Raw genomic sequence first — 27,746 nt, forward strand, 5'->3', positions numbered from 1 at the left:
AGGGAAGTCATGGTGCCTCTCTATTCTGCTTGGTTAGATCTTACCTGGAAAATTGTGTCCAATTCTAGGCGTCACAGGTCAAAAGAGATATTGACAAGCTGGAAGGTGTCCAGAGGAAGGCCACTAAAATTATCAAAGGTCTGGAGACCATGGCCTATGAAGAGGGTCTTAAAGAATTGGCTAAATTTATCCCGCAAAAGAGAAGATTGAGAGGATGCATGATAGCTATTATAAATATGTGAAAGGATGCCATAAGGAAGACAGAACAGGCTTGCTTTTTTCTGCCCTGGAAACTAGGACTCGTGTTTGGATGCTGTCCGTACCAGTCTAGGAGCTCCTCTGTTCACCCCATGATCTGGAGTTTGGGGGGGGGGGAGGGAAATAGGGGAGATCAACAACTGAGATAAGAGGCAGTGAGTTATGGCTGTGAGTTATGATGCTTCCATTGCATCAAATGGACTTTAGTCTCAGGATCATAGTGATGGACCCAGCTTTCATCCTATGTGATCAGTCTGAACATAACCTATAGAGCACGTAACCTATAGAGACTTATATCATAACACATGTGCAGATTCAGCATACTGTGATACTGTATATGCTTGAGTATAAGCTGAGTTTTTCAGCCTCCTTTTAAGGCTGAAAAAGCCCCTCTCGGCTTATACTCGAGAGAGGGTCCTGCCAGGAAGGTGTGGGGCTGAAAGAAGCCCTTCTTTAAGCTCCACACCTTCCCTCCAAGGCGTGGAGGCCCTCACCTCTCCTTCTTTGTCTACAAGAGCCTTTTGTAGGTGAACAAGCTTTTGTAGATGAAGCTCTGCGGGGGTGTCCTCTCACCGCTGCTTTGCTCTGTGAAAAGGCGGTAGCTAAGTTGTCCTTCTCTTCACTGGACCTGCAGCGGACAGCAAGAAGAGAGAGGAAGACAAGTATGGCAAGAAGAGAGAGGAAGGCAAACGTGCAGCAAGAAAAGGGGCACGTGTGGGTGGTGAGAAGAGGGAAGGGGCTTGTGCGACGAGGGCAGGGACGTGCACACGCACCTCTTCTCACCGCACAACCCCCCTCTCTCTTCTCATGACCACACATGCACCTCGTCTTACCAGCAAAGTCCCTCTTGCTCTCACCGCGCGGATGGTGAGAAAATGGAGGGAGGCATGTGCACGGTAAGAAAAGGTGCACGTGTTGGCAGCGAGAAGAGAGAGGGGCTTGCACGACGAGAAGAGGTGCATGCGTGTGTCCCTGTCCTCTTCATGCAAGTCCCTCCCTCTTCTCACCACCCGCGCATGCACCTTATCTCATCACGCACATGCCTCCCTCCTTCTTCTCACCGCACAAGCCCCCTCTATCTATCTATCTATCTATCTATCTATCTATCTATCATCTATCTATCTACCTATCATCTATTTATCAATCTATCTATCTCTGCATCTATCTACCTATCTATCTATCTACCTATGTCTCCATCTAGCTGTCTGTCTGTCTGTCTATCTATATGTGCATCTATCTATGCATCTATCTATCTGTGTATCAGTCTACCTCTCTCTCTCTTTCTCTATCTCTGCATCTACCTGCCACGCGTTGCTGTGGCCCAGTCTGGTGATCTGGAAAATAAAGTAATTAGAAAATGTTGGTTTCTAATATATGTAATGTCTTTATGCTTGTGGGTTAACATTCTTGCTTTTTCTTTGTCAGTGTTGATGTGGAGATTGTCTAGTTTGCCTACTCTGAAACATGCAAGATAGAATTGTCCTTCTTTAGGAGTCCCTTTCAAATCTATGATACTACATCTCTCTGTGTGTGAATCATATCTATCTATATCTATGGCTGGATGGCCCTTTGTCAGGAGGGCTTTGATTACATTTTCTTGCCCTTGTGAAGGGAGTTGGACTAGATGGCCTAATTATGTGGTTCTGTGTGAGCAGTTTCCCCCAATTCTGTCTTTGGTGGGGTTCAGCATGTGGTTTGATTGTAGGTTTGATTGTTTGTTTGATTGTTGATGTCTTGATCGATTCCAAGGGACATGGTTTTCTTCCTTGCTTTATGTTCTTTTTCTATATAAATAAAAATGCAATGTTCGTTTGTGGGATTAACAGAACTCAAAAGCTACTGAACGAATTGCCGCCAAATTTGGACACAAGACACCTACTAACCCAAGGAGTGACCATCACAAAAAAATGATTTTGTCACTTGGGAGTTGTAGTTGCTGGGATTTATAGTTCACCTACACCCAGAGAGCACTATGGACTCAAACAATGATGGATCTGGACCAAACTTGGCATGAATACTCAATATGCCCGAATATGAACACAGATGAAGTTTGAGGAAAATAAACCTTGACATTTGGGAGTTGTAGTTACTGGGATTTATAGTTCACCTACAATCAAAGAGCATCCTGAACCCCACCAACGATAGAATTGGGCCAAACTTCCCACACAGAAGCCCCATGACCAACAGAAAATACAATTATAAAGGGTTTCTGCAATCCAAATAATTGTATCTAATTTAGAATATTATTGGAATCAATCAAGACATCAACAATAAAAAAGTAATTAGGACACTTATCAAACTAGGCCCATGAGGAAGAGGAAAGAAAACCTACGAAACCACCCCATCCCTACACTCCCCTCCCAAAAAAAGCCCTCCAAAATCCTCCCCCTCCTCACTTCGCCCCCCTCTCCCACTATGTCCTTTCTTTTTATTTTATTTTTCCTGGAAAAATTAATAAAAATATTTTTAAAACTCCTGGAAAGATCTGGAAATTACTGGAAATTATCTTTTCAGGTGTTGGACCTGTGGCGATTGACTCTCGGGATTGCCTTTTGTGATTCTGGGGGCCAATCCCCATTGCCATCCTGGTTCTTCGGGCTCTAAGAGCTCCAAGGAACGGGATGGCACTCCCACCCTCCCCTCCCAGCCCCCTGTTTCTCCTGTAAATTTACCAGAGGAGCCTAGCTGCATCCTCAGACCCCTTGGAGAAAATTCCTTACACATCATTTTAGGGGCAGGCTAGATGGTTGATCCAGGATAGTATGTAGTCACATACATACACTCATACACCCAGGGAAAACCTGGAATTTGGGTCATGTGTGTGGCCTAAATCATGAAAAGAATTGTGATTTTAAATCCTGATTGCTTCCTCAATTTGGGGCTGTCTGGAAGGGCCTAAGATGACTAAATCTGAATCTGATCTAATTTATCTCATTAAAAATTCTTGGACTCCAATTGTTAAACTTGGCCTGATTTAATAAAAGTTTTCTAGATATGAAAGCATCATACTTTGTGATTAAACGACTGGGCCATTCTCTCTGCCAGGTGAATGGACGGCAATTCTGCATCTAATTCCTACTGCTAAGATTATGAGTGTTTTAGCAACAGGGAGCTCTTAACTTGTTTTTCAAGCCCTGATAGTGTGTAATGTTAGAAAGGGGTTTCTTTTTATTCCTCTAAACTAAAAATTATCCTGATTTTGTTTTTATTTCTTCTCATGTTCCACAGCACCATCTCCAATCACAAATGTGAAAAAAGGGAAAGTTGCCAAAAATAGCATCTCTCTCTCCTGGCAGGAACCAGATCGACCGAACGGCATCATCTTGGAGTATGAAATCAAGTATTTTGAAAAGGTGTGACAATCCTCTGAGCTGTCTTTGATTTCTGCCCTCCTCTATTCACTTACAATCACAATATCTGTTAACAAAAAGTATGGAATACTTTTTATGTATAATTTGATATCCAGTTGGTTACACTGTAACTGGTTGGGAAATCTTGATGCGTGTGTGTACATAGATTTATCTCATCCACAATTTAAATATATTGGAAAAATATATTGAGGTTAATTTTTAAAAAAACAAATTATAATTTTTATTGTGTAAAGTTGATGTACAGAATGTGAAAGAAAATAAATACATCAAATGCACATAATGCAAATACATGTCTACCACATGCTCCCCCTCCTCCACTCATGAACCACCACACATGACTTCCAACACCACTCTAATATCACATTGAAATCTACCTTTATCTTTATATTAATAACTCCCCATGTCGCTATTTTAAATACTACCCTTGTCTTCCTTTCTAGGTATTGAAATGCAAGCCTCCATTTTCTAACAAAGTTTTTGTTATTTCCTCCTCTAATGCCATTGGACAGCTTGGCCATTTGGATACAGTCTAATAATTATCCTCTCCAGTTCTTTATAAATAGTTATTTTTTCTCCTTCTATGATTTTACTATTATCTACAGCTTTTTATATTTACAGCTTTTATAATCCGCCCTTCTCACCCCGCAGGGGACTCAGGGCGGATTACAGTGTACACATATATGGCAAACATTCAATGCCAATTTTTGACATACAAACATATACAGACATACACAGAAGCAATTTAACTTTTCTGGCCGCCAGGGGAGCTGTCGCGTTCATCGTCCATCTGCTGATGAAGCACTTCCACATTCCGCACATGCTTCCCTGCTGGAATGCTTTGCTGGAGACTTCTTTATGGCCTCATAAATCAGTTAATTTAGCCTCCCCACACTTTAAGGTAGTACCTAATTTTCCTACTTGACAGATGCAGCTGTCTTTTGAGTTGCAAAGGTCAACAACAGGCTACACACAATTGGTTGGAAACCCACTCCAACCCGGGCTGGCTCCGAACTCATGACCTTTTGGTCAGAGTGATCTTAATGTAGCTGACACTCAGCCAGCTGCGCCACAATCCTGATGCAATCTTGCAGCTACAAAACTGTATTGAAAAATTTCTATATCTTCTTTACTGATTTTTTTTTGCCAAGAGGCATATTTCTGGGTTTTTCTTAACCTTTCTAGTAATTATTGTGTTTGTTTCCTCAATTACCTTTCCCAAAAATCTTGTATCAGCCTGCAAACCCACCAAGCATGAAATAAGGTACCTTTATGTATTTTGCATCTCCAAGATTCCCCCTGGTGGGATTTGTCTATTTTGCTATACCCTGAGGTGATAAGCAAAATAGATGAATCCCAAAAGGGGGAATCTTGGAGGTGCAAAATACATAAATACATGGCTTCTATAGAAGATTTTATACACATTTTATCTCACAAACCCAGCTATCTAAAATTTAAAACTTCTTTTCCATAAATATTCTTATTTTCCAAATCAATATTTTTCCTTAAACCTTTACTCCATGAAATCATCACTGTTTGTATTCTTGAGTTTATTTTACTTTTTAATTTTATTATTAATACATCCAATTATTTAGCAGGCTTTGTAATACAAACTTTATTTCACTATACATTGTTCCAAATATCACTTTGCAATATTAACGCTTTATATCATCTTTGGATGTGGATACCCTCCCCCCCCCCCCCCCCCCATTTCTCCCTTCCCACCTGGAACAGCCATTTCGAATGATATCATTGCATTTATTTAACTGTGTGGAAAATCTGGTTCAAAGTTCTATACCTATCATTTCCATCTGTTTTCCATTTCCTATCCCAGTCTTGTTTTGTGTAACTCTTCAGGTACCGGATCAGGGTATAGGGTGGCAACCTGTGCTGGACAGGGTTACACTCCCCCTGAAATCACAGGTCCGCAGTTTGGGTGTCCTCCTGGACTCATCACTGTCGCTTGAAGATCAGGCGTCGGCGGTGGCTGGGAGGGCCTTCGCACAATTAAGACTCGTGCGCTAATTGCGACCCTACCTCGGGAAGGCGGATCTGGCCAGGGTGGTCCATGCCTTAGTCACTTCCAGATTGGATTACTGTAATGCACTCTATGTGGGGCTGCCCTTGAAAATGACCCGGAAATTTCATTGGTCCAACGGGCGGCGGCCAGGCTGTTAACTGATGCCCCTTACAGAGAGAGGTCACCCTCCTGTTTAAGGAGCTCCATTGGCTGCCATTCATTTTCCGGTCTCAATTCAAGGTGCAGGTACTTACCTACAAAGCCCTAAACAGTTTGGGACCCGCCTACCTCCGTGACCGCATTTCAGTGTACAAACCCACGCGATCTCTTCATTCATCTGGAGAGGCATCGCAAGCGTGATTGGTGGGGACGAAGGATAGGGCTTTCTCGGTAGTGGCCCCTCGACTCTGGAACTCTCTCCCTAAGGACATCAGGCAGGCCCCGTCACTAGCAATCTTTAGGAGGAGCTTGAAAACATGGATGTTCCAGTGTGCCTTTCCAGGAAACTCCTAGCATTATGTCCCAACGCACTTTATCAGAGATTTAGGATATCTGCATGCCCACCCTCCTCCAAACACCCTACCTGTCATGCCCAGCACTTTTAAATTTAAATTTTAATTATTACATTTGGCCCAGCTATTGTTTTTAACTGCATCACTGCATGTTGCTAATGTTATTGCTTGTTTTTGTTTTATTTTGCTGTATTATTATTGTCGTTTTTTATTGTTGTATTTTGGGCTCAGCCTCGTGTAAGCCGCACCGAGTCCTTCGGGAGATGGTAGCGGGATACAAATAAAGGATTATTATTATTATTATTATTATTATTATTACTTGTTTTTCCTTTGATTAATGAAATCATTAATTATGTATTCAGAGAGATAGGACCACAAAGTTTCCAATTTCCATGTTGTATTGTCTCTCCATCCTTGGGTTATCGTAGCCTGTATTGTAGCTATCATATATTTTAGAATTTCTGTCCATTTGTTGTTACCTTCCTTTACCTCTATGGTGAGAGACATGACTAGCTTTATCCTAATTTAATTTTTGCCCTATTATATCCTCCATTACCTTTCTGATTTTGCTGTATTTGTATTTATTTTTTGCAATCCCACCACATATAAGAGAATGAACCTATCCCCCCTCATCTATGCCAACATTTCTTGGAAGTGTTTCCTATTATCTGTGCTAATTGCACTTGGGGTAGGGGGTGTGGGTGTTCTGTGGCAAAATAGAGACTAAACCACTTGTAGTTCACGTTGGATCAGCCCACACACTGCCTTACCAGGTAAAGAAAATATACCATGCAGATGAACAATAAAAAACAAATAGTTTACTCTTCTTAATTCAGAACAACATATGTATAATATGATGAGTTGCATCAACTCACTGAATATCCTTTCAGAGAGATTTAAAATGGTATTTCTTTGTCCATATGAGAGATCTTTTTTCAGCAGCCAAGAAGTAAATCAGTCTGTTTCTCCGTGCTTCTCTCTTCAAACTGTCTGAACACCTGCATAGCTCAATCCTTTAAAATGCAAGAGTATCAAAAAGTTCCGGGCTCCAACATCACCTCGTGCATTGCATGACCAATCGGCTTCACACACTTTATTTAACGGTTGACACAAACACACTCACTGATTCCTTGCATGCTCTAGCACCCATCCTTGTTTCAACAGAAAAAATAAGCCTTTACATTTATACAGTACATTCAAAAATACACAAATCACTCAATACTGTTAAATGCTTCTGAAGACTCAATGGTTTTGTTAACACACCACCCAGTTTAAATTTGTATTGCAGTAAACCAAATCGATCTCACCATTCTTTACTACATATCTAACACAAATTATAATTTCTGTCCACATGCTTGCTCCTTTGCTTTACCTTGGCCTGGGTATCCATTTATTTATTTATTTGGGGCTTTATATCCCGTCCTATCTCAACCTCCGCAAAGGGACTCAGGGCGGCTAACAAATCAGCACCCCATGGCGCCCACATCAAAAACATAAATATACAATTTAACAGCAATATAATTATTATAACATAAAACAGTATAAAACAGTATAAAACAATATAAAACAATATAAAAAACAGTGAAGCAGTCAGTGGTCACCAGTTTAAATCATCATCCAAGGGCAGTCCATCAGTTCTATATGAGTCATCACGTCAGCCAGTCAGCCTAATCTACAAAGGCCTGATCCCATAGCCAAGATTTTACTTGTTTCCAGAAACTCAACGGATCTAATTTCATTCAGGAGGAAGTTCTATAGCTGGGGGGCCACCACAGAAAAGGCCCTGTCCCTGCCAGACGCAATTGTGACAATGGGGGAACAACAAGCAGGGTCTCCCTGGATGATCTTAGGGCCCAAGGTGGAACGTAGCGGGAGATACGTTCGGACAAGTAAACTGGGCCAGAACCATTCAGGGCTTTATAGGCCAAAGCCAGCACTGCTCGGAAGCTGATAAGCAGCCAGTGGAGCTGGCGTAACAATTGGGTAATTTTTGTTGCACTGCCTGTACCCAGCCCTGGTGAGCAACCTAGCTGTCTCAGTACTATGCCCCGACCTAAAGCCAGACTGCACTGGATCTAGATAATCCATGTCTTCCAAGAATCCCTGGAGTTACGTGTGTATGCATGTCTCATTGTCCTTGAAAATTGTTGTGGGGTCATTAACCAGGATCTGCAAGTCCCTCAGCAACTGCTTTACTACACAAATCTCTGTGTATGACATGCTTAGAGCCCTGAACTCTGCCTCACTTGAGCTAAGAACAACATACCCCTGTTTCTTTGACTTCCAGTCAATTCCCATGTTTGCAAATTTGATCAAAATGCCAGTAGTCGATTTTCTGGGTTGCTGTAGGTTTTTTCGGGCTATATGGCCATGTTCTAGAGGCATTCTCTCCTGACAGTTCGCCTGCATCTATGGCAAGCATCCTCAGAGGTTGTGAGGTCTGTTGGAATTAGGAAAATTGGGCTCATATATCTGTGGAATGTCCAGAGTGGGGCAAAGAATTCTTGAGATTATTTTCCTTTGGATTTCTTTGAACCTAATTTGTTTAATTTTCTGAATGTTGTGGCTCCAGATCCTGATTACTTTCTCACTAAAATTTATTTCTTGTTTCCAAATCTCTAATTGGGTAATTTTTGTTGTTAGTTCCTTATAATTGTCCCAATAATTCCTCTCTTTCTGTATTGTTTATTTGTTCAGTTTCTTCCGACTTTTTGTGACCTCATGAACCAGCTCCCTGTTGGCCATCGACACCCCTAGTTCCTTCAAGGTCAAGCCAGTCGTTTCAGGTCTACCATCCATCCATCTTGCCCTTGTTTGGCCTTCCATTTTCCCCAGCATCATAGTCTTCTCCAAGCTTTCCTGACTTCTAATTATGTGGCTTCTAATAATTATTGCTTCTAATATCCTTCCCTCTAGTGAGTATCCGGGCATTATTTCCTGGAGTATGGACTGGTTTGAGCTTCATGCGGTCCAAGGCACTCTACGAATTTTCCTCCAACACCTTCAAAAGCATCTATCTTCCTTTGCTCAGCCTTCCTTATGATGCTTTCACATCCATCGGTTACTATGGGAAATACCATTGCTTTAACTATGTGGACCTGGTTGCGAGTGTGATGTCTCTGCTCTTCTTATTTTATAGTTTGGTCATTGTTCTCCTCCCAAGATGTAAACATCTTCTGGTTTCCTGGCTGCAGTCTGCGTCTGCAGTAATCTTCGCGCCTAGAAACACAAAGTCTGTCACTGCCTCCATGTTTTTCCCCTTTATTTGCCAGTTTTCAATCAGTCTGCTTACCCTAACAAGGTTTTTTGATGTTTAATTGCAACCCAGCTTTTGCATTTTCTTCTTTCACCTTGATTATAAGGCTCCTCGGCTCCTCCTTGCTTTCGGCCATCAAAGTGGTATCTGCGTATCTAAGGTTATTAATGTTTCATCCATCATTTGTAACTCAAGCCTTGGATTCGTCAAGCCCCGCATGTCACATAATGTGTTCTGCATACATGTAGAATAGGCAGGGTGAGAGTATACCGCCCTGCTGTTCTCCTTTCCCAATCTTGATCCAGTCTGTTGTTCCATGGTCCATTCTTACTGTTGCTACTTGGTCATTATACAGATTCCTCTTTTTCTCTACATTCCTTTTAATTATTCTATCTAATTGAGCATCTGTTACCTCTCTTCTTTTCATAGCCTGAGCTCTACTGGACAGGCCTAACCATGCTATCCAATTCCCTTGTTCTCATTTATCTTTTATCTTTTCCCAGTTTTTAATCCTATTTTCTTTGAGAGCCTTTATTAGGTTCCTGACTGTCTTATCCTTGTTTTCCATAGTTTCCAATGTAGTGTAGTGTAGTGTATTTTGCCATTTCTTCTAAATGACCAGTAGCTGGCCATTTGGAGTGCCTATGGTGTTGCTATAAGAAGGTCCTCCACATTGTGCATGTGGCAGGGCTCAGACTGCATTGTAATAGGTGGTCTGTGGTTTTCTCTTCTCCACACTTACATATTGTGGACTCCACTTTGTGGCCTCATTTCTTAAGGTTGGCTCTGCGTCTCGTGGTGCCAGAGCATAGTCTGTTCAGTGCCTTCCAAGTCGCCCAGTCTTCTGTGTACCCAGGAAATAGTCTCTCATTTGGTATCAGCCATGGATTGAGGTTCCGGGTTTTAGCCTGCAACTTTTGGACTCTCACTTGCTGAGGTGTTCCTGCAAAGTGTTCACTAAGCATGGAATAATCCACATTGCAGTGGTTTTCAACTTGTGGGTCCCCAGATGTTTTGGCCTTCAACTTCCAGAAATCCTAACAGCTGGTAAACTGGCTGGGATTTCTGGGAGTTGTAGGCCAAAACACCTGGGAACCCATAGGTTGAGAACCACTGCCTTATTGGGTCTTCTATGATACACACCATGTCATCAGCACAAGCTGTGACTTTAAATTCTTGTCCTTTTATTTTCACCCCTTTAATATCACTGTCTTCCCTAATCCTAATATTTAATGCTTCCAACATCCATATGAACAATAGAGGTGACAATGGACAACCTCATCTTGTTCCTTTTTATATCACTATGTAATTTTCCATTTGACCATTTATTTAACTTTTTTGTTTTGAATAGATAACACTGACCACCCTTTTAAATTGTTGACCTGCCCCATAGCAGGTCAATACTTTTACTATACATTCCTAACAAACATTATCAAAAGCTTTCTCAGCATCTAAAATTAATAAAACAATTTCTCTGTTGGGTCTTGTTTTAGTATATTTAAAACTGTTCTTACATTCTGGTTTAGCTGTCTTCCGGGAAGGAACCCTACCTGAGCTTCATGTAAATTTTTTGCTAGGATTTATTTTAAACCGCTTGCCAAAATTTCTGCAAATAATTTGTAATCACAATCACAATTTAGTAGCAAAATTGGCCTAAAGTTTCTTTACGTGTTCCAAGTCTCTATCCTGTTTATGGATGAGAACTATGGTGGCCTCTACCCACAATTCTGGGGTTTCTCCTTTATGAAGCACTTAGTTCATTACTGAAAGAAGAACTGGAGCCAGTTCTTCTTTATATATTTTATACTATGTAGCAGAAAACCCAACTGGGCCAGGGGCTCTATTTTAACATTATCAGTTGCTCTACCTAACTCTTCCAATGTAATTTGTCTAATTTTGCTTTCATTTCCTCTGAAAGTTTAGTGAGGTGCAATTCCTCCAAATATTGATCTGTTTTCTTGGGGTTTGTCTGAGTATCTTTAAATACGTTTCTGTAATACTCCTCAAATATCTTATAGAAGTGCTGCAGTCCTGTAATTGTTTCTCCTTTATTCTTTATTTTTACAATTACTTGCTGCTTCTTACACTCATTCAGTTGCCACACTAACAGTTTCCCTGGTTCATTTGCATTTTCAAAAAAATGTGTCTGTTATAGATGATTTTCCTTTCCAGTTCGTTCAAAAAGATCAATTCATATTGTTGTTTTAAATTGGACAACTCTTGTTGTATTTTCTTTTTATTATCTAATTTGTTATTCACTCATTCATTTTCTTTGTCTCTAATATTTGTTAGGGTCTCACTCTGTATTTTGTTTTTTCTTTTGAACCATATAGAATATATTACAGTTTTTCATCAGTTCTATCTTGAGTCTTAAGTACATTAAAATAAAGAAGACTTGCATTGCAATCCTACTTATTTATATCAAGTCCCTCTGAATTCACTAGGCCTTATTTCTAGGCACACATTGCAGCCCAATCAGCTAAGATGAAGGTGTGCATAGAAAATAGTCTTACTTTTTCTTTCCAAGATGCATGGCAATCTTAAAATGTTTAAGTCAGGTCACATGAATTCCTTTTACCATATTCTTTGCAATTCCCACATAAGGCAAATGACTATTGTGAAAGTGGCCCCATTCCTGCTTTCGTCTTGCAATAGACATTTATATGATCATAAGGCATTTGGGGAGGATGAGGGACATGCTGCTGGGGAGGTTGTGGGTTGTGGGATTTAATTGTATTTATTGTGTTTTAATTTAATTTTAAGTTTATATCCATGCATTTATATTTGATTGTTGTTTTATTTTTTAACTATTTGTTTTGTTTTAAATTAGTAGATGGTGTGGTTTTGTGCAGTTGTTAGCCAAGCGGAGCGCAGAGCACCTCTTACTAGCCCTGGCACATGTTGATGTATATCTGGTATCAGATGATAGCTGATCCCAGTGTGACATTTAAGAAATCACGAACATGCAGTTGGCACCAGTGATGTTTCTGCAAAAGAATAGCAACCAAGTTTATACTTGCTATTGATATGCTTTACTTTTCTTGGTGTATGTGGATGTACATGTGTCAAAAAGGATCAAGAGACCAGCTATACCATCATCAAATCCAAGGAGACAAAAATTACTGCAGATGGCTTAAAACCTGCTTCAGCGTATGTCTTCCAGATCCGAGCACGCACCGCAGCAGGGTATGGTGGCTTCAGCCGGAGATTTGAGTTTGAAACCAGCCCAGTGTGTAAGTCATTTTAATTACTGTCAGTCCATGTCTCTGTAATGGTTATGAGAAAAAGATCAGCAAATCAATATCTTTGCAGAGGATTGCCAGCCTGCATTTCATCCTCCTTGCTACTTCTCGCCCCAGCCCTTCCTGGCCTGGTGTGTTCAGGCACATCAAGTTATTCGTTCAGTTAGTTAGGTTAACCCACAATACCCTAACTCTTTTCGTATTCTGCTCTGCAAACTTGGAATATCTCTTAAATTTGCTAAAGAACTTGTTTACTCATAGGCATCAATGTACTGAACTGTTTTGATTTCCCAATACCTTATTTTATTGTTCAGAACCAATTGTCAGTGGACAGCTGGTTTGACAAGTTAAAAAAAAAGCATATACTTCAGTTAACAAAATAGATATGTTCTTTACTTCTTAACAGAAAAGGAAAAACATGGAATGAGTAGGGATTGGTTCCCTACAGCACAAAAAAAGAAGAGCGACTCTGCATGTTGCAACAAATTGTGCATCCTAAACGGAGAATGGACATATATGGAATAAATCAACCAAAGCAGGAATTCTTGTATAAGTATAGAAAAGTATAGAAAAGAACACATTTTGAATCCTCAAGACACCACTTAAAAGCTTCTTATAAAATGCACCCAGCAATTATTTTTATTCTTCTATTAGTCTCCACTTTTAATCATTTCCATGTTAGTGGCCTAATGTATTCAACTTACCATCTACAATAAAGGTAAAGGTAAAGGTTGTCCCCTGACATTAAGTCCAGTCATTTCTGACTCTGTGGTGTGGTGCTCATCTCCATTTCTAAGCCAAAGAGCTGGTGTTGTCCATAGACATCTCCAAGATCATGTGGCCGGCATGACTGCATGGATCGCCATTACCTTCCCGCCGGAGCGATACCTATTGATCTACTCACATTTGCATGTTTTCGAGCTGCTAGGTTGGCAGAAGCTAGGGCTGACAGCAGAAGCTCACACCGCTCCCCGGAATCGAACCTGCGACCTTTTGGTCAACAAGCTCAGCCCACTGCACCACCGGGGTCTCCCTATCTACAATATACTCATGTATATAAGTTGAGGGCAGGTATCCTGTTTGGGGACCAAAGCTATGGTTTTTCATGTGACCTGTGGATAATCTGAGGGTTATTCTGTAGTGAATAAATAATAGCAGCATTGCCTCAAGATTCCAGCCAACCCTGGCCACCATCACCATTTTCTTATACACTCATTCAAAAAGGCCAGAAGCAAAGCCACAGTGGAGACAATAAAGGAGGACAAGTACTTCTTCCCTATGGATAAGTAGACCCAAGTTTTGGGGGATGATTTTTGACTAAACGTTGTAGCTTTATACATAGGTATATACAATCTGCTTCTTTGACACAATGAGGGAGCTGATTAGGGCTATCCCCCTCCCTTTTATTTTTATTTTATTTTGATGAATGTTCCATAAGGGATTCTGGAAATAGCTGCTGTTTCTTCATTTGATGTAAGCAGGCACATACAACCTCAGTGGGATCGGACAGAGCGGAATCCTATTATTACCTAGCTCAAGTTTTTATTGCACTCTTTACTTTGGAGACTTCTTCAAGCTGACACTAAAGGTCCTTGTTTCTCCAGCCTTCCTTCTCCCAGTGGTAATGCTCATAAAAAACTCTAGTTACACAAAGGGCAAGGAAGAAAGGAGGGCTGGGTGGATGTGAAAAGACTTTGTAAAAAGGAGCTTCCTTGTCAAATACCTGTACTACCAAATGCAAGATTGTATATAATCTATATTTAAATAGTTGTGAACACAAGGAACTTGAGGTATTCCAGAAATTACATGGCAGAAAATCTAGGTGTATACTTCTTAGACTTCAAGCACTTCTACAACACTGTTCGCTTCTAAAGGATTTTCATGTTGACTGCTCTGTTAATTGACATCTTACATGAGAACTATTATCTTGGAGACATTTTTACCTTTTTGCTTCCAGAATATTCTCTCATTCCAAAATTCTGACAATATATTTTAGTTTAAATGATAATAATGTTAGTGTGAACTAAAATGGACCCATTATAGTCAATGGAATGTATGTAGTTGATGTTAGGGATGTAAATCTTCATGAACTTAATTCTTACAGGGAAAAAGCAAATTATTTCATAATGTGTTCTCTCGCTGTGAATAGTCATGGAATATTGTGCAGTTTTAAAAGACTGGTCCCCATTCAATAATTCATTTGTGCAAAATGGCATTCTCTATGCAGAAAAAAGATTTGCTGCAAAAAAAAAGAAGAAGAAAGAAAGATATGCAGTCCAACATTATGGAAAATCTTTTTCTCATATAAATGTTATTTTCTGTGCATCAATTCATTTTTATGCAAGAAATTTATTGTGTGTGTCTGTGTAAAACTTTTACAGCTGAAGATACTATTATTTGTGAAGGAAACCTGTTTTCTTCCCAGAAATACATTATTCCACATACAGTTTTGATAGATAATATTTATTTACTTACTTACTTACTTACTTTACTTTACTTTACTTGTATACCGCAGTTTCTCAGCCCAACAGGCGACTCAACACAGTTTACAACAAGGATAAGAATCAAACAACGATATACAATTTAAAACCATAAAAGCATAATATACAATATTAACACAACAATAGACAACACAATGCATCTCATAACTAGAGTCGTGATCCAATCTGTCGTCCAAATTTCCATTCCTGTAATCATCACATTCATTGCACTGTTTAACCGAATGCCCGTTCAAACATCCAAGTTTTTAATCTTCTTCGGAACACCATTAGCGAGGGGGCTGATCTTACCTCCATAGGAAGGGCGTTCCACAGCCGGGGGGCCACTACAGAAAAGGCCCTGTCTCTCTTCCCCGCCAGCCGCACCTGTGAAGCAGGCGGGATAGAGAGCAGGGCCTCCCCAGAAGATCTTAGGGTCCTGGCGGGCTGATAAGGCCTAGATAACAAAGATTCACATTCATTCTTGTTGTGAATTTTCCCTAAATTCAGGAATCACCATTCCTAGAGACAACTAAAATCTATCATTTCAGTGGTTTTACTATAGCTGTAATATATATTGGATTATCTCTTTCAGTTTTCCTAAAGAATTCAGGGAATTATTTAAATTTGAAATATTTAGAACTTGGAAAGGTTCTGAGCTTTCCACCGTCCCATGGCATTTTTTTTTCTAGAGTAGCAAGTAAAGTTAGCAAAGATGCGCCTAGAATTTCTTTATCAGATCTCTTTCTGTTCAGAAACTTTAGAGAGAAATAGTCATCTTTCAGACTGCAGTTAATGGCTTTTAAATGTTTTGTTCAACTTGGAGAAAGGGAATTTAAATTAATCTTCTTTTCTCCAGTTAGATTAAGCTGGTAAGCTAGCTTATTACTCTTGACATATCTATTAACTGTTACTGATGGGGTGTGAAATATGGGGACAAGTCTCACCAAATACTAATGGGCTGATGTGATATAGGAAAATGGTTCTGAATTTTGGGGAGAATCACCCAGCCCCATCCTCTATGCCAGAGCTTTGGAAAACTATAATAAATTGATTCTGCTTTGTAGCTTTTCCCACAAATATGTTATCTTGTCTGTTTTCAGCTGCTACTGTACTATCTGGAGGAAGAGGTTGTTTTTTTATAGATCTAGACCATTGTATCAAAGTAACCTGTTTTCAGATGTGCTTTATTCTGATAATGCACGAGATCATTACAATTCAGTATAGAAATATGGACTACAGATTCACCTTGCAAATCTAGCATGTTAAATAAGATGTGAATTGTGTTATACCTTTTATTAAATAGAAAAGAAATTCTGATGAAACTAAATACAGTATACCATCATAGGTGTCTAGGGGCGCATCCAGACAGCCCCTTTATTGCAGTAACTCCCGCAATAAAGAAGGGGCTGTCCAGATGACATCCTGGAAAATCCCAAATTAATTTACCACAAACCAGGAAAACCCTGGTTTGTAGCAAATTAATTAGATAGTGGTTTTATTCCACGCCTTCTTGGAAGGCATGGGATAAACCCACTATTTCCTGTTTTGGACTGCAGAATACTGCAGTCCAGACATCATTTCCCACAGTTTTCTGGACTAAATTAGTCCAGAAAACTGTGGTAATACCCTGCCCCCTCCCCCACAGCCCCCAAACCCTTTGAAAAATAAGAAAAACTTCCCTGGCCTCCGGTAGACTGTAGCCAGAGCTCCCTCCCCCTCCGCTTTCCTGGTACATCATTTCTATGCGCCAGGAGAGCTCTGGCTACAATCTACTGGAGGCTGGGTAAGTTTTCTTTACTTTTAAAGGGGTTTTGGGGGCTCTGGGGGAGGGGGGAGGGCCTCCAGATGTTCTTGCGGGCCAGTTCCACGAGAGCATCTGGACACCCACCTCAGAAAGGTGCTTTCTGGAGTGGGTGTAGACAGCCCCCCAGGAACATCCACATTTTTAAACTGCAGATGCTTCTGGGATAAAAGGCTCTCTGGAACCGCCCCGAGATACATGTAAAAGCAATTGTCAGAGCAGGCTTTGAATGGAGAATGGAAATTAATCCCAATCGGTTTATAACCATAGAAAGGTTACTTTTCTTCTTGTAAGCCTTTGTGCAACATTCAAAACACAGTCACCATGACCATAACACTCATGGTTCTTTTCCCTAATGTTTTTTACAGTTTTGCCTCATGAAGATGCATTCAAAACCTAATGTACCTCTTGATTGCCTCACAGGATGAATTTTGTTGTTTTGTCTGTTAAATGGGGCTTATTTTTTTCAGTAGTCAAAGTAGTTTAAATATAAGTAAGATCAACAGAATTTTGGAAGTAAACATGTAAGATAGATAGATCTAGATAGACAGGCAGGCAGGCAGGCAGACGGATATCCAAATGGTGACTTATATCATATGGAACACTCATTTTGAAACTGAGGGAGACTTTACAAGAAACAGTTCATAATATAGCATTGGGAAGATTCAGATTTTGGCATTTCTACTTAAAAGATCTCAATAAAGTAATTTTAGTTCCCAAAGAAAGCAATATATGTTTATCTAGTACTGGATGAGGTGGAAAAGCAATTTGGCTTACTCTTTTAAGGTACTGTCATATATTGATACATTTAGATATTTTTACTGGTTTGTTGTAGGTTCTTTTGGGCTATATAGCCATGTTCTAGAGGCATTCTCTCCTGACGTTTCGCCTGCATCTATGGCAAGCATCCTCAGAGGTAGTGAGGATGCTTGCCATAGACGCAGGCGAAACGTCAGGAGAGAATGCCTCTAGAACATGGCCATATAGCCCGAAAAAACCTACAATAACCCAGTGATTCTGGCCATGAAAACCTTTGACAATACATAGATATTTTTAGTCACGTATATTTTTAATTTGTGACTTTACTACCTTGAAATGTTTATTGTTTTAGAAGGTTTGTAGCGTCAGATATTTAGATCTGTATATTGTTTTGTATAATCCTTTGTATGAATTAATTCAGCATTTTTGTATGTTTGTATAGAAATAATACATGGTTCACTGCTATCGCCATGGTTCAGTTCTATTACTTCTTGGAATTTGTAATTTGGTGAGGCAAATTACAAATTCCTTTGATGGAGAAGGCTAAAGACTTTGCAAAAGACGTTTCAAACTGCATTAATTATACAGTGTATGTGCACTATAACTTGCACTAGAATTAAATCATTTCTTTTTCAACTATGGGCATTTTGTTTTACTCCAATGAAAATGTGAATGTATCGCAGGGTACAAAAGTTGTCATGTTCAAAGAGTGTTTTGAGTGGACAGAAGCAAATCTGTTCCACTCAAATAAAAAGGAATAAAATATTCATATTAATCTACTGTGGGATATTTCCTGATGCCAGCAAGTTCCCCACTGTCTTCAGTGGAATAAATGCCAATTTATCATGAATGAGGCCAGCCTAGAAATAACCAAAATATAAAAAGAATCTTATGGGATATCAGTGTCATTTTATGTATATAGGGAGAAAACATGTACATGGCAGTGCCTGAAATTTGGAATCCATGTGCTGTTTTGCCAGTTTAACACCTGAGCAACATTGAGGTTGAACTTTTCAGATACTTGCATAAAGAGGTATCCATTAACCCTTCTGCCTTGTCTTACACCTTTGCAGGAGTCTATTCTCTTTGTCAGGGCTCCACTGGTACCTGTTCTAACCTGAATATGGTTGTTGGAGTACATACATTTGATCAGGAGCAGTAATCTGTGGTCTATTCCATGGGCTGTTAATTTTTGCCAGAGGATTTCTCTATTAATGCTGTCGAAGGCTGCTTTTAAATCGATGAAAGCAACATATAACCTGCTCTTTCTTTTTAGATGTTTGTTAATGAGGTGGCTTAGGACAAAACAGTTATCCATTGTGGATCTTCCTGATCTGAAGCCGGCTTGTTCTTCTGATAAGATCTTGTTTTCATATTCCCATAGCTCTAATTTGGAGAGAAGTACTTTTGAATACATTTTGGCCACTATATCAATGAGACTAATCGATCTATAAATTTTTGGATCTTTTGGGCACCCTTTTTTGTAGATAGGGATAATTATTGTGAGTTTCCAACCTGTAGGTATATTGGCAGTGTTATTTATATGATTACATAGACCTGCTATTAGGGGGGGGGGGCATCAGTCCGGGTTGGAATTAAATAGTTCTGGTGGTAAGAAGTCTTCTCCGGGAGCTTTATTGTTATTTAGGCTTTTAATTATGCTCTTTATTTCCTGGTCCATTGTCGGGGGCCAGTCTGGCAGCTTTTTGGGACTGTCTATACTAGGGGTGACATGATACTTTGGAGGTGACGAAGGGGCAAACAATTGTAGATAACAGTTCTCCCAATTAGCTTCTGGGATAGGGGCATCAAATGCAAATTTTCTTTCTTTGAGGATTCCCGCTACTGAGTTCCAAAAAAGAACTGTGTTCCTCCCTTTAACTGCAAGTTCTAACTCGTTCCAAATAGATATTGTGTGATTTTTCTTTTTCGCTCTGATGGTTTGCTTATATTTTCTTCTCAGTTCTAGCATATTTTTATGTACTGTCTTAGACTGAGATCCCTGCGCCTTTCTCATTAGGCTCTTAAGACTTTTCTTTATGGATTGGCATTCAGTATCAAACCAATTGTCTCTATTTCTTTTTGTACTTAACGGGGTAGCATAAGCAGTTAGATGCTTTTTTTAATTGACTGCATATATTCGTGAACGCCGAATTAACTGCCATCCATTCAGATGAAGGAGCTTGTATTGTAGCTGACCAATCTGCAAATTCTATGGAATTAAGGAACCTGTTTAAAGCATCAGTGTTGACTTTATGCCACCTGATTCTTTTGTTTAGTTGTACCTCAGTGTTGTTTGTAATCCAACGATCTGACTTGTTAGTAATTCTAAGATCTGATGGGGCACTGAGCTTAATGCTGATTGGTTGATGGTCACTATGTGCTCTGGGGAGGACCTCAGTTTGTGAGATCATCTTTACCTACAGAGATACAGATGAAATCAAGTACACTACTCGTGTGTATGCCATTGTATGTGTAGGGATATTTGAAGTTAGGATCTTTGCTCCCTAGAATTAACAGGCTGCATTTGCTGGTTAGTGATAAAAGTTTTGCACCAGCTGCATTGGTCTTTGTGTCACAGGAAAACCAACAGAGGATCCCACTTGCAGGGGGGGCGGGTAGGCGTATAGAGGTCGCAAGGGCCACGGGTGAAGAGCCTAGCCTGCCGTTAAAGTCCCCTACCCTTCTGGGGGTATTTCTCCATACACTTTCAGCACAGGAGATCACTTTGAAGGCAGGTCAGTACATGAGTGCAAGTCCAGCCTACTATGATCTGTGGTCCCAATCTTCAAGGAGGGAAAAAAGGATAACCCAAACAACTACCATCCGGTCAGCCTCACGTCGATACCAGGCAAGATTCTGGGAAAAGATTGTTAAGGAAGTGGTCTGCAAACACTTAGAAACAAATGCAGTCATCGCTAATAGTCAACATGGATTTATCAAAAACAAGTCATGCCAGAAAAATCTGATCTCCTTTTTCGATAGAGTTACAAGCTGGGTAGATGCGGGGAATGCCGTGGATGTAGCGTACCTGGATTTCAGTAAGGCCTTCGACAAGGTCCCCCATGACCTTCTGGCAAGGACACTAGTCCAATGTGGTCTAAGCAAAACTACGGTGAGGTGGATCAGTAATTGGTTAAATGGACGAACCCAGAGGGTGCTCACCAATGCTTCCTCTTCATCCTGGAAAGAAGTGACGAGCGGAGTGCCGCAGGGTTCCGTCCTGGGCCTGGTCCTGTTCAACATCTTTATTAATGACTTAGATGAAGGGCTAGAAGGCAGGATCATCAAGTTTGCAGACAACACCAAAATGGGAGGGATAGCCAATACTCCAGAGGACAGGAGCAGGATTCAAAACGATCTTGACAGATTAGAGAGATGGGCCAAAACTAACAAAATGAAGTTCAACAGTGACAAATGCAAGATACTCCACTTTGGCCGGAAAAACAAAATGCAAAGATACAGAATGGGGGATGCCTGGCTTGAGAGCAGTACGTGTGAAAAAGATATTGGAGTCCTCGTGGACAACAAGTTAAACATGAGCCAACAATGTGATGTGGCGGCAAAAAAAGCCAATGGGATTTTGGCCTGCATCAATAGGAGCACAGTGTCTAGGTCCAGGGAAGTAATGCTACCCCTCTATTCTGCTTTGGTTAGACCACACCGTGATTATTGTGTGCAATTCTGGGCACCACAATTCAAGAGAGATATTGACAAGCTGGAATGTGTCCAGAGGAGAGCGACTAAAATGATAAAAAGTCTGGAGAACAAGCCCTATGAGGAGTGGCTTAAGGAGCTGGGCATGTTTAGCCTGAAGAAGAAAAGGCTGAGAGGTGATATGATAGCCATGTCTAAATATGTGAGAGGAAGCCACAGGGAGGAGGGAGCAAGCTTGTTTTCTGCTTCCCTGGAGACTAGGACGCGGAACAATAGCTTCAAACTACAAGAGAGGAGATTCCATCTGAAAATGAGGAAGAACTTCCTGACTGTGAGAGCCGTTCAGAAGTGGAACTCTCTGCCCCGGAGTGTGGTGGAGGCTCCTTCTTTGGAAGCTTTTAAACAGAGGCTGGATGGCCATCTGTCAGGGGTGATTTGAATGCAATATTCCTGCTTCTTGGCAGGGAGTTGGACTGAATGGCCCAGGAGGTCTCTTCCAACTCTTTGATTCTATGATTCTATCACAGCTGCCTCACATGAATGGGAATTTTATTCTCTGTTTGCACTATACAGATGACAATATGGCAAAATATTTTGGAACACCCTCCCCAAAGACATTAGACTAGTACCCACGTTTGCAGTCTTTAGGAAGCACTTGAAGACCTGGCTATTCCGATGTGCCTTTCCAGAATAGGATAACCTCCAGCACTACGTCCCAGAAGCACTTTATTAGAGTTTAAGACTCTCTGCACATTGCACTTGCCCAGAATCCCAACATATCACCTCTTACACCCAGCACTTTTTTAACCTGTACCCTTCATTGGCCCGGCCCTGGTTTTATTGCGTAATAGTTTAATGTTTTGTTTTCCTTATCGCTTATGTTTTCAATTTGCTTGCATTGTATTGTTATTGTCTGTGTTGAGGCCTTGGCCTTTGTAAGCCGCATCGAGTCCTTCGGGAGATGCTAGCAGGGTACAAATAAAGTTTAATAATAATGATAATAATAATAATAATAATAATAATAATAATAATCACCTTATGACAGTGGTTCCCAGGCTATCTGATGTGGGAGATCAGAAATGTTTTTGCCAATGTGACTGGGATCCGTACTGTACTTGTGCCCATTACCTATAATTGGGTTTTTTTCCAAGAAAGTTGCCTGAAGCAGCAGCCAATGGTCCAGGGGCTGCCTCAGTCCAGGGATATCACTATTCTAGGTCAGGGCTTCTTAAACTTTGTGTATGATCCGATGTGTATAGGTAAATAAAATAAATGTAAAATCCAAATGATTGCTGAACACGAATCATATAATTTTCCTTTTGGTGAAGTACAGCTGAAGCATCTACTGCAGAGTCCACCATAAACACTGCACAACCGATTCATGTAAATGTCTAAAACAGCCACAAAAACATTTACTGTTGCCAGTTTTTGGGACATCAACACAAAGCTAAGGAGATTCCCAGTTGGGGTTTATTTATTTACTATGCTTCTAATAAATAAGCATAGTAAATAAATAAACTATGTTGGGACTTACACTTTAAAAAACAGTGCTCTATAGGACTAAAATGTTTAATTGCTGAGCCACTGTAATAGAGAGGAAAAAACCTCTCATTTCTTTAACATGGTGGGTAAATTTCACCTGTCACCAATATTTATGTGCCCACTGCATACCTTTTTCAATTTGTCCAGGTGACATTTTTATTACATTTTCATACTATTTCTATTTAGAAAAGATTGCATAATGGAATAAATTCCCTTCATTTCCCTGTTGAATAGAAACTCATTCTCCATGTTTATCTTCTGAATTTAGATTGATCTTTTGTGGATTATTGTTTGCTTTTAGCTCTCATCATCTATTCTCTTTATTAAGAATATAGTCAGTTTCCTATTTTAAATGCATGTTACCTTAAAAAAAAGAAATAGATTTATAAAAAAATAGCAGCAAAGTCAGTCAACAGACTAATATAGAGAAAAGGGCTTACTGAAGCAATCATCAATGTAATAATTTTTTTCTATTTAATGCATTTTATATTACATTATATATTAATCATATTCTGTAAGTAGAAACATAATCATATTGTGCTGTCAAATAAATATCTATTACACATTTTGAATACTCTAGAAAAGTTTTTAATTTAATGCAGTTGATTTATGAGATTTCAAGCTATTTTTAAATAACTTTAAAATAACCTGTTGGCATTTCAGTGTAATTGGTCTATAGCCCTTCTGCCTTCAAATTTAAGAACAAAATATCCATAATTTTAAAGTTGCAAAAGGCAACATAGATATATTTATTATCACCATCATTATTATTTTATTTATTTATAGTCAGAGTGAAACCATTCTAATGAATATGACTTGCATTGTAAACTTCTGCCTTCTTGCTTGGGTTTGAGCCACTTTTGAGTTCAGTAGGGGCTACTTTTGAGTCAGTATGTGTAGGACTAAAATCATTTCTCATTAATTAAAAAGCTAGTTTTAGAAAGGACTCTGGATTAACTACTAAGTAACTAAGTTACAAAAAAATCACCCAGCCAGCCCCCCAAACATCCTGGGTTGACTTATTCACTGTACCTTAACTCTTACCAAAAAAGGAACCACCCGCTTCTATGAGTAGATTAGCAAAAGAGAAGCAATCTACTCTCTCCACTGTTGTGCTGCTTTTGGCCTGTTTGAATGCCTAGGTCATATCATATCAAAATCTATAATTTTGTCCCCCAAACCTGCCTTTGACTTGTATGCGAGCCTGACCTATACACAAGTACATACAGTCAGTGCTGCCTTAGTTAGAAAATTGAGTGCTACTTACAGAGAATTCTCGTTGGAGCAGATTGTTTCAGTTTGAATAAAAACAAGAAATGACAGAGATGTTCTAGAATAAGTGTCTGAATGTGCCCCCACCCCATAGCGCAGTCTCAGTGTAAATATTCATAAATACTTTTTGGAATTACATTGCACCTAGAAATAATAAACCCATCAGAGATGTCTATAAATCTGTAGCATTAATTAAAACTTTAGTCAACAGTATAGACTTTCCATTTTAATGTACATATCCAATCATTATGAAATTATAACAGTGGATTATAATGTAGCCCAATGCTGTTCAAATGATGAATTACGGCACTGTTACCTAAAACAACAGTACATGGTAAAATAATAATTAGTACATTATGATTTTCCATTTAATATGGGGTTGCAGTCTGAATTTCTGTTATTTTCCTGTAATTAAGACTGTAACATGAGGGATCTCTTCTCTTTCCAACTCTCTAAGTATGTAGCTGTGGTTTATAAGATTTTTTGTACAAATTTAATTACTTGAGAATACTTTAGTTAGTGCATGGAAAACTTTTCCCCAACTACCAGGAAAGAAAAGAAAGTTACTTTTATATAGGTATGGAAAGAATAGTTTTTTAAAAAACTATTGTTTATTCCAGAACACAAAACTTCTTGCATATTTTGAACAGTATAAGACTGTGCGGTATTTTCTGTATGTTATATTTGTGTCCAGAAAATTCTGTTGTCAGTACAAAACGGAATTTTCCACAAAATAAGTCCAGAATTGCAAATAATTTTTGAAAACTGCGCAATCTCATAGGAGGAAGCAAAATGCTAAGTTTCTTCAATTGCTACCTTTCATCTGGGGATAATCGAATAGCAAGGAAGAAGCCAGACTAGCCGGTTTATAAGAAGGAAGATCTAGAATCTATGAGCAACCATGTTTCCACACTATCTTCTATGTTCCCACCATACAGATTTGTGAATATGGTGGAACTGAAAGAAGCACCTACACCAAAGATCTTAAAGTTTGAGCAAGCTTATATGAGACCATATAAGTCATTTCTATAGTCTGTACCTCATATATATATATATATATATATATATATATATCTTTCTTTATAGGTCAGCATCTTGAATTGTGCCCACAAATGGACTAGCAACCAATGGAGTAGTTATACCATTGGAGTAGTATGCTCTCTATAAGCAACTTTCATAAACTTCTGGTTATATCATTTCATCTACAGGATGGAAGAGCCCTTTTTCAGTCCAGAGGCAAAATTCTAATCTTAAAAGAAACGTAGGGTCCGAAGTGGGTAACACCAAAAATGAGATAGATTTAGCTAAAATGAAATAGAAATCCAGCAGGTGGAGATCATGTAAATTTTGCCCATGTAATCGATTTCAGTTTGTATCTGCGCAGGAGCAGGGGAGCCTAGGGATGATTATTGTTGTTACCAATTTGAAAGGAACCAAATTTACCATCAAGTTAGAAGGGAGGCTGTTCAATCGCACCTCTTCTTTTATTAAGATAGTAATAACTTAGTAGTAATTAAACGGTATGTATTGTAGCGTGACTGGAAATAAGAATGTATATCTATTTGGTCACTTTCCCCTGCGTTTCTGCCACCACGTGAGGTAAGTTATAATATTGTGTGAAATGGCACACTGGATGCAGAATTGTTGGAGGTGAGGCAGTCTTCAAACAAAAATTAACAAGTTTATTGAGCACAAAGCGTGTGGTTGCAAGTTGTAACTTTTCTTATAGAACTTAGAACAATGCTTGTAAGTTTAACAGTTCATTCTTTAAAGTAACACAGTATCTTCCTGACGTAGAGCGCTTGCTTCAGACAAAGTAGCAATACAGGGATATTTCCCTTATTTGATCCTTCCTAGATCAAATTCTAAATAAGCTATTCTTTATCCTCTCCTTGGACTAAAGAATTCCGGCTATGTTTCCCCCTTTCGGCTACCCTAGCCAAAGAAACTTTCAATAGCCAGACCCGGCTTTCCAAAGCCTCGAAACTTTGCTTCACAAGTCACTCAGCCACCTTTTCCTCTCCTTTTCTCTCAACTCCTCACTCTAACTCCTCACTGCTAAACCCTAACTGAACATTAACTGTCGTTTTTCAAACTCTCCTCTCTAAGCTCCTCCCACTTCTCTTTCTACTGCATCATCTCCATGGCAACGCACTCCTCTCAGTTAGGCCGCTCCAGCATTAGTGCAGCCAATCTAAACACAAATACAGTTAAAATCATACAATTTATAATCAACTTCTGTACAGTATCTATTTAGATGTAAATTTCTTGAGGCATCAGCAAAACATTTGAGACAACGGCAAGAATTGCTTGCATTTTTCTATATAAAGGTTTTGAGACAGAAACACTTGCTTTCCTTGTCACATTTTAAAATCCATGTATTCCTAACCCCAACAACATGATATCTGTTCATAAATAAATCTTCTCCTAAAACATGTCCTCAAGAATAACACTTTCAACTCAGTTTTTCAAAACATACAGAAATAATGGAAGGCCAGGAGAGGACAATGAGAATGTTAAACTGAAAATTACCCAAGAGCTCCAGAAAATCATAATGGTGGCAGGAGTAGGACAGGGAATTGGTAGATGGCTCTGGAATATTGACATGAAAAGCAAAGTGTCTAAAGATTTCAGGATGTGGCAGGAGAAATTCCATGATTTCTGTCCTAATTTTTTTATCTAAACTGAAATATTCAAGGCAGATATTGAGTTTTCTGTTCTGACTGAAAACAAAGAGTTGTGTCACCAAGTTTTCTGTCCTGAATCCAGTTTGAATACAAGAACTAAGCATGGTTAACAGAAATTCCCTAAACTAAAGTTCCTAGCTTTTAATATTATTTCCCCAAAGCCAAAATAAAATTGCATACGTTAAAGAGTGGGTGGATTTCACTTCCTCTTCATCAAACTTGAAATGAAAGTGCCTCTAAAGGTTGATAGCAATTTTAACTGTAATCCCCCGTAGTCTTAACTGTAATTTAACCATAATCTTTTGTTTTTTCTTCTCAGCAGTAGCTGCATCCAGCGATCAGAGCCAGATCCCTATAATTGCTGTATCTGTTACGGTGGGAGTGATTCTGTTGGCTGTCGTTATTGGTTTCCTTCTCAGTGGAAGGTAAGTTTTGGACATCAAATTTTCATCATCCCACTGCCTCCCTCTTTAACTTTGATCTGGCCAGCTATCATTGGAGCACGTTCCTTTGCAAGCCATAAGACACAGTAGAACTCTACTGCACTGCTAAATTGAACACACTTGTGTGTGTTTGGGCTTTGGGGGAGGGGTGTAATTTTTATTCTGGAAATAACTGGTTTCACAAAAAGAGTGGCATTTCTGCCAATCTGCAATTCTAGTCTCCTCATAGAGGATAATATCTTCTAAGAGTTGAAATCACACTTTTCATAGAATTATAGAGTTGGAAGAGATCCAGTCCAACCCCCTGCCAAGAAACAGGAAAATCATCTTCAAAGAACCCCCGACAGATGGCCTCTGTTTAAAAGCCTCCATAGAAGGAGCCTCCACCACACTTCAGGGCAGAGAGTTCCACTGCTGAACAGCTCTCACAATTTCATACATACATGTCA

The 27,746-nt window shown here is 39.5% G+C and overlaps 1 protein-coding gene across 4 annotated transcripts in view; it reads left to right on the forward strand.

The window, feature by feature from the left end:
• EPHA5 (EPH receptor A5) overlaps positions 1-27,746 on the forward strand; it is a 339,685-nt gene that overhangs the window by 241,642 nt on the left and 70,297 nt on the right. For 2 of the 4 annotated variants that reach the window (XM_060781401.2, XM_060781403.2), the window contains 3 exons: positions 3,487-3,611; positions 12,488-12,647; positions 27,174-27,279. In XM_060781401.2, coding sequence (XP_060637384.1) covers positions 3,487-3,611; positions 12,488-12,647; positions 27,174-27,279 — 391 coding nt within the window. The remainder of the gene's footprint in view (positions 1-3,486; positions 3,612-12,487; positions 12,648-27,173; positions 27,280-27,746) is intronic. The other 2 variants (XM_060781402.2, XM_060781404.2) reach the window with 1 other exon arrangement.

Source organism: Anolis sagrei, chromosome 6, assembly GCF_037176765.1.
Source record: "Anolis sagrei isolate rAnoSag1 chromosome 6, rAnoSag1.mat, whole genome shotgun sequence".
Taxonomy (NCBI): domain Eukaryota; kingdom Metazoa; phylum Chordata; class Lepidosauria; order Squamata; family Dactyloidae; genus Anolis; species Anolis sagrei.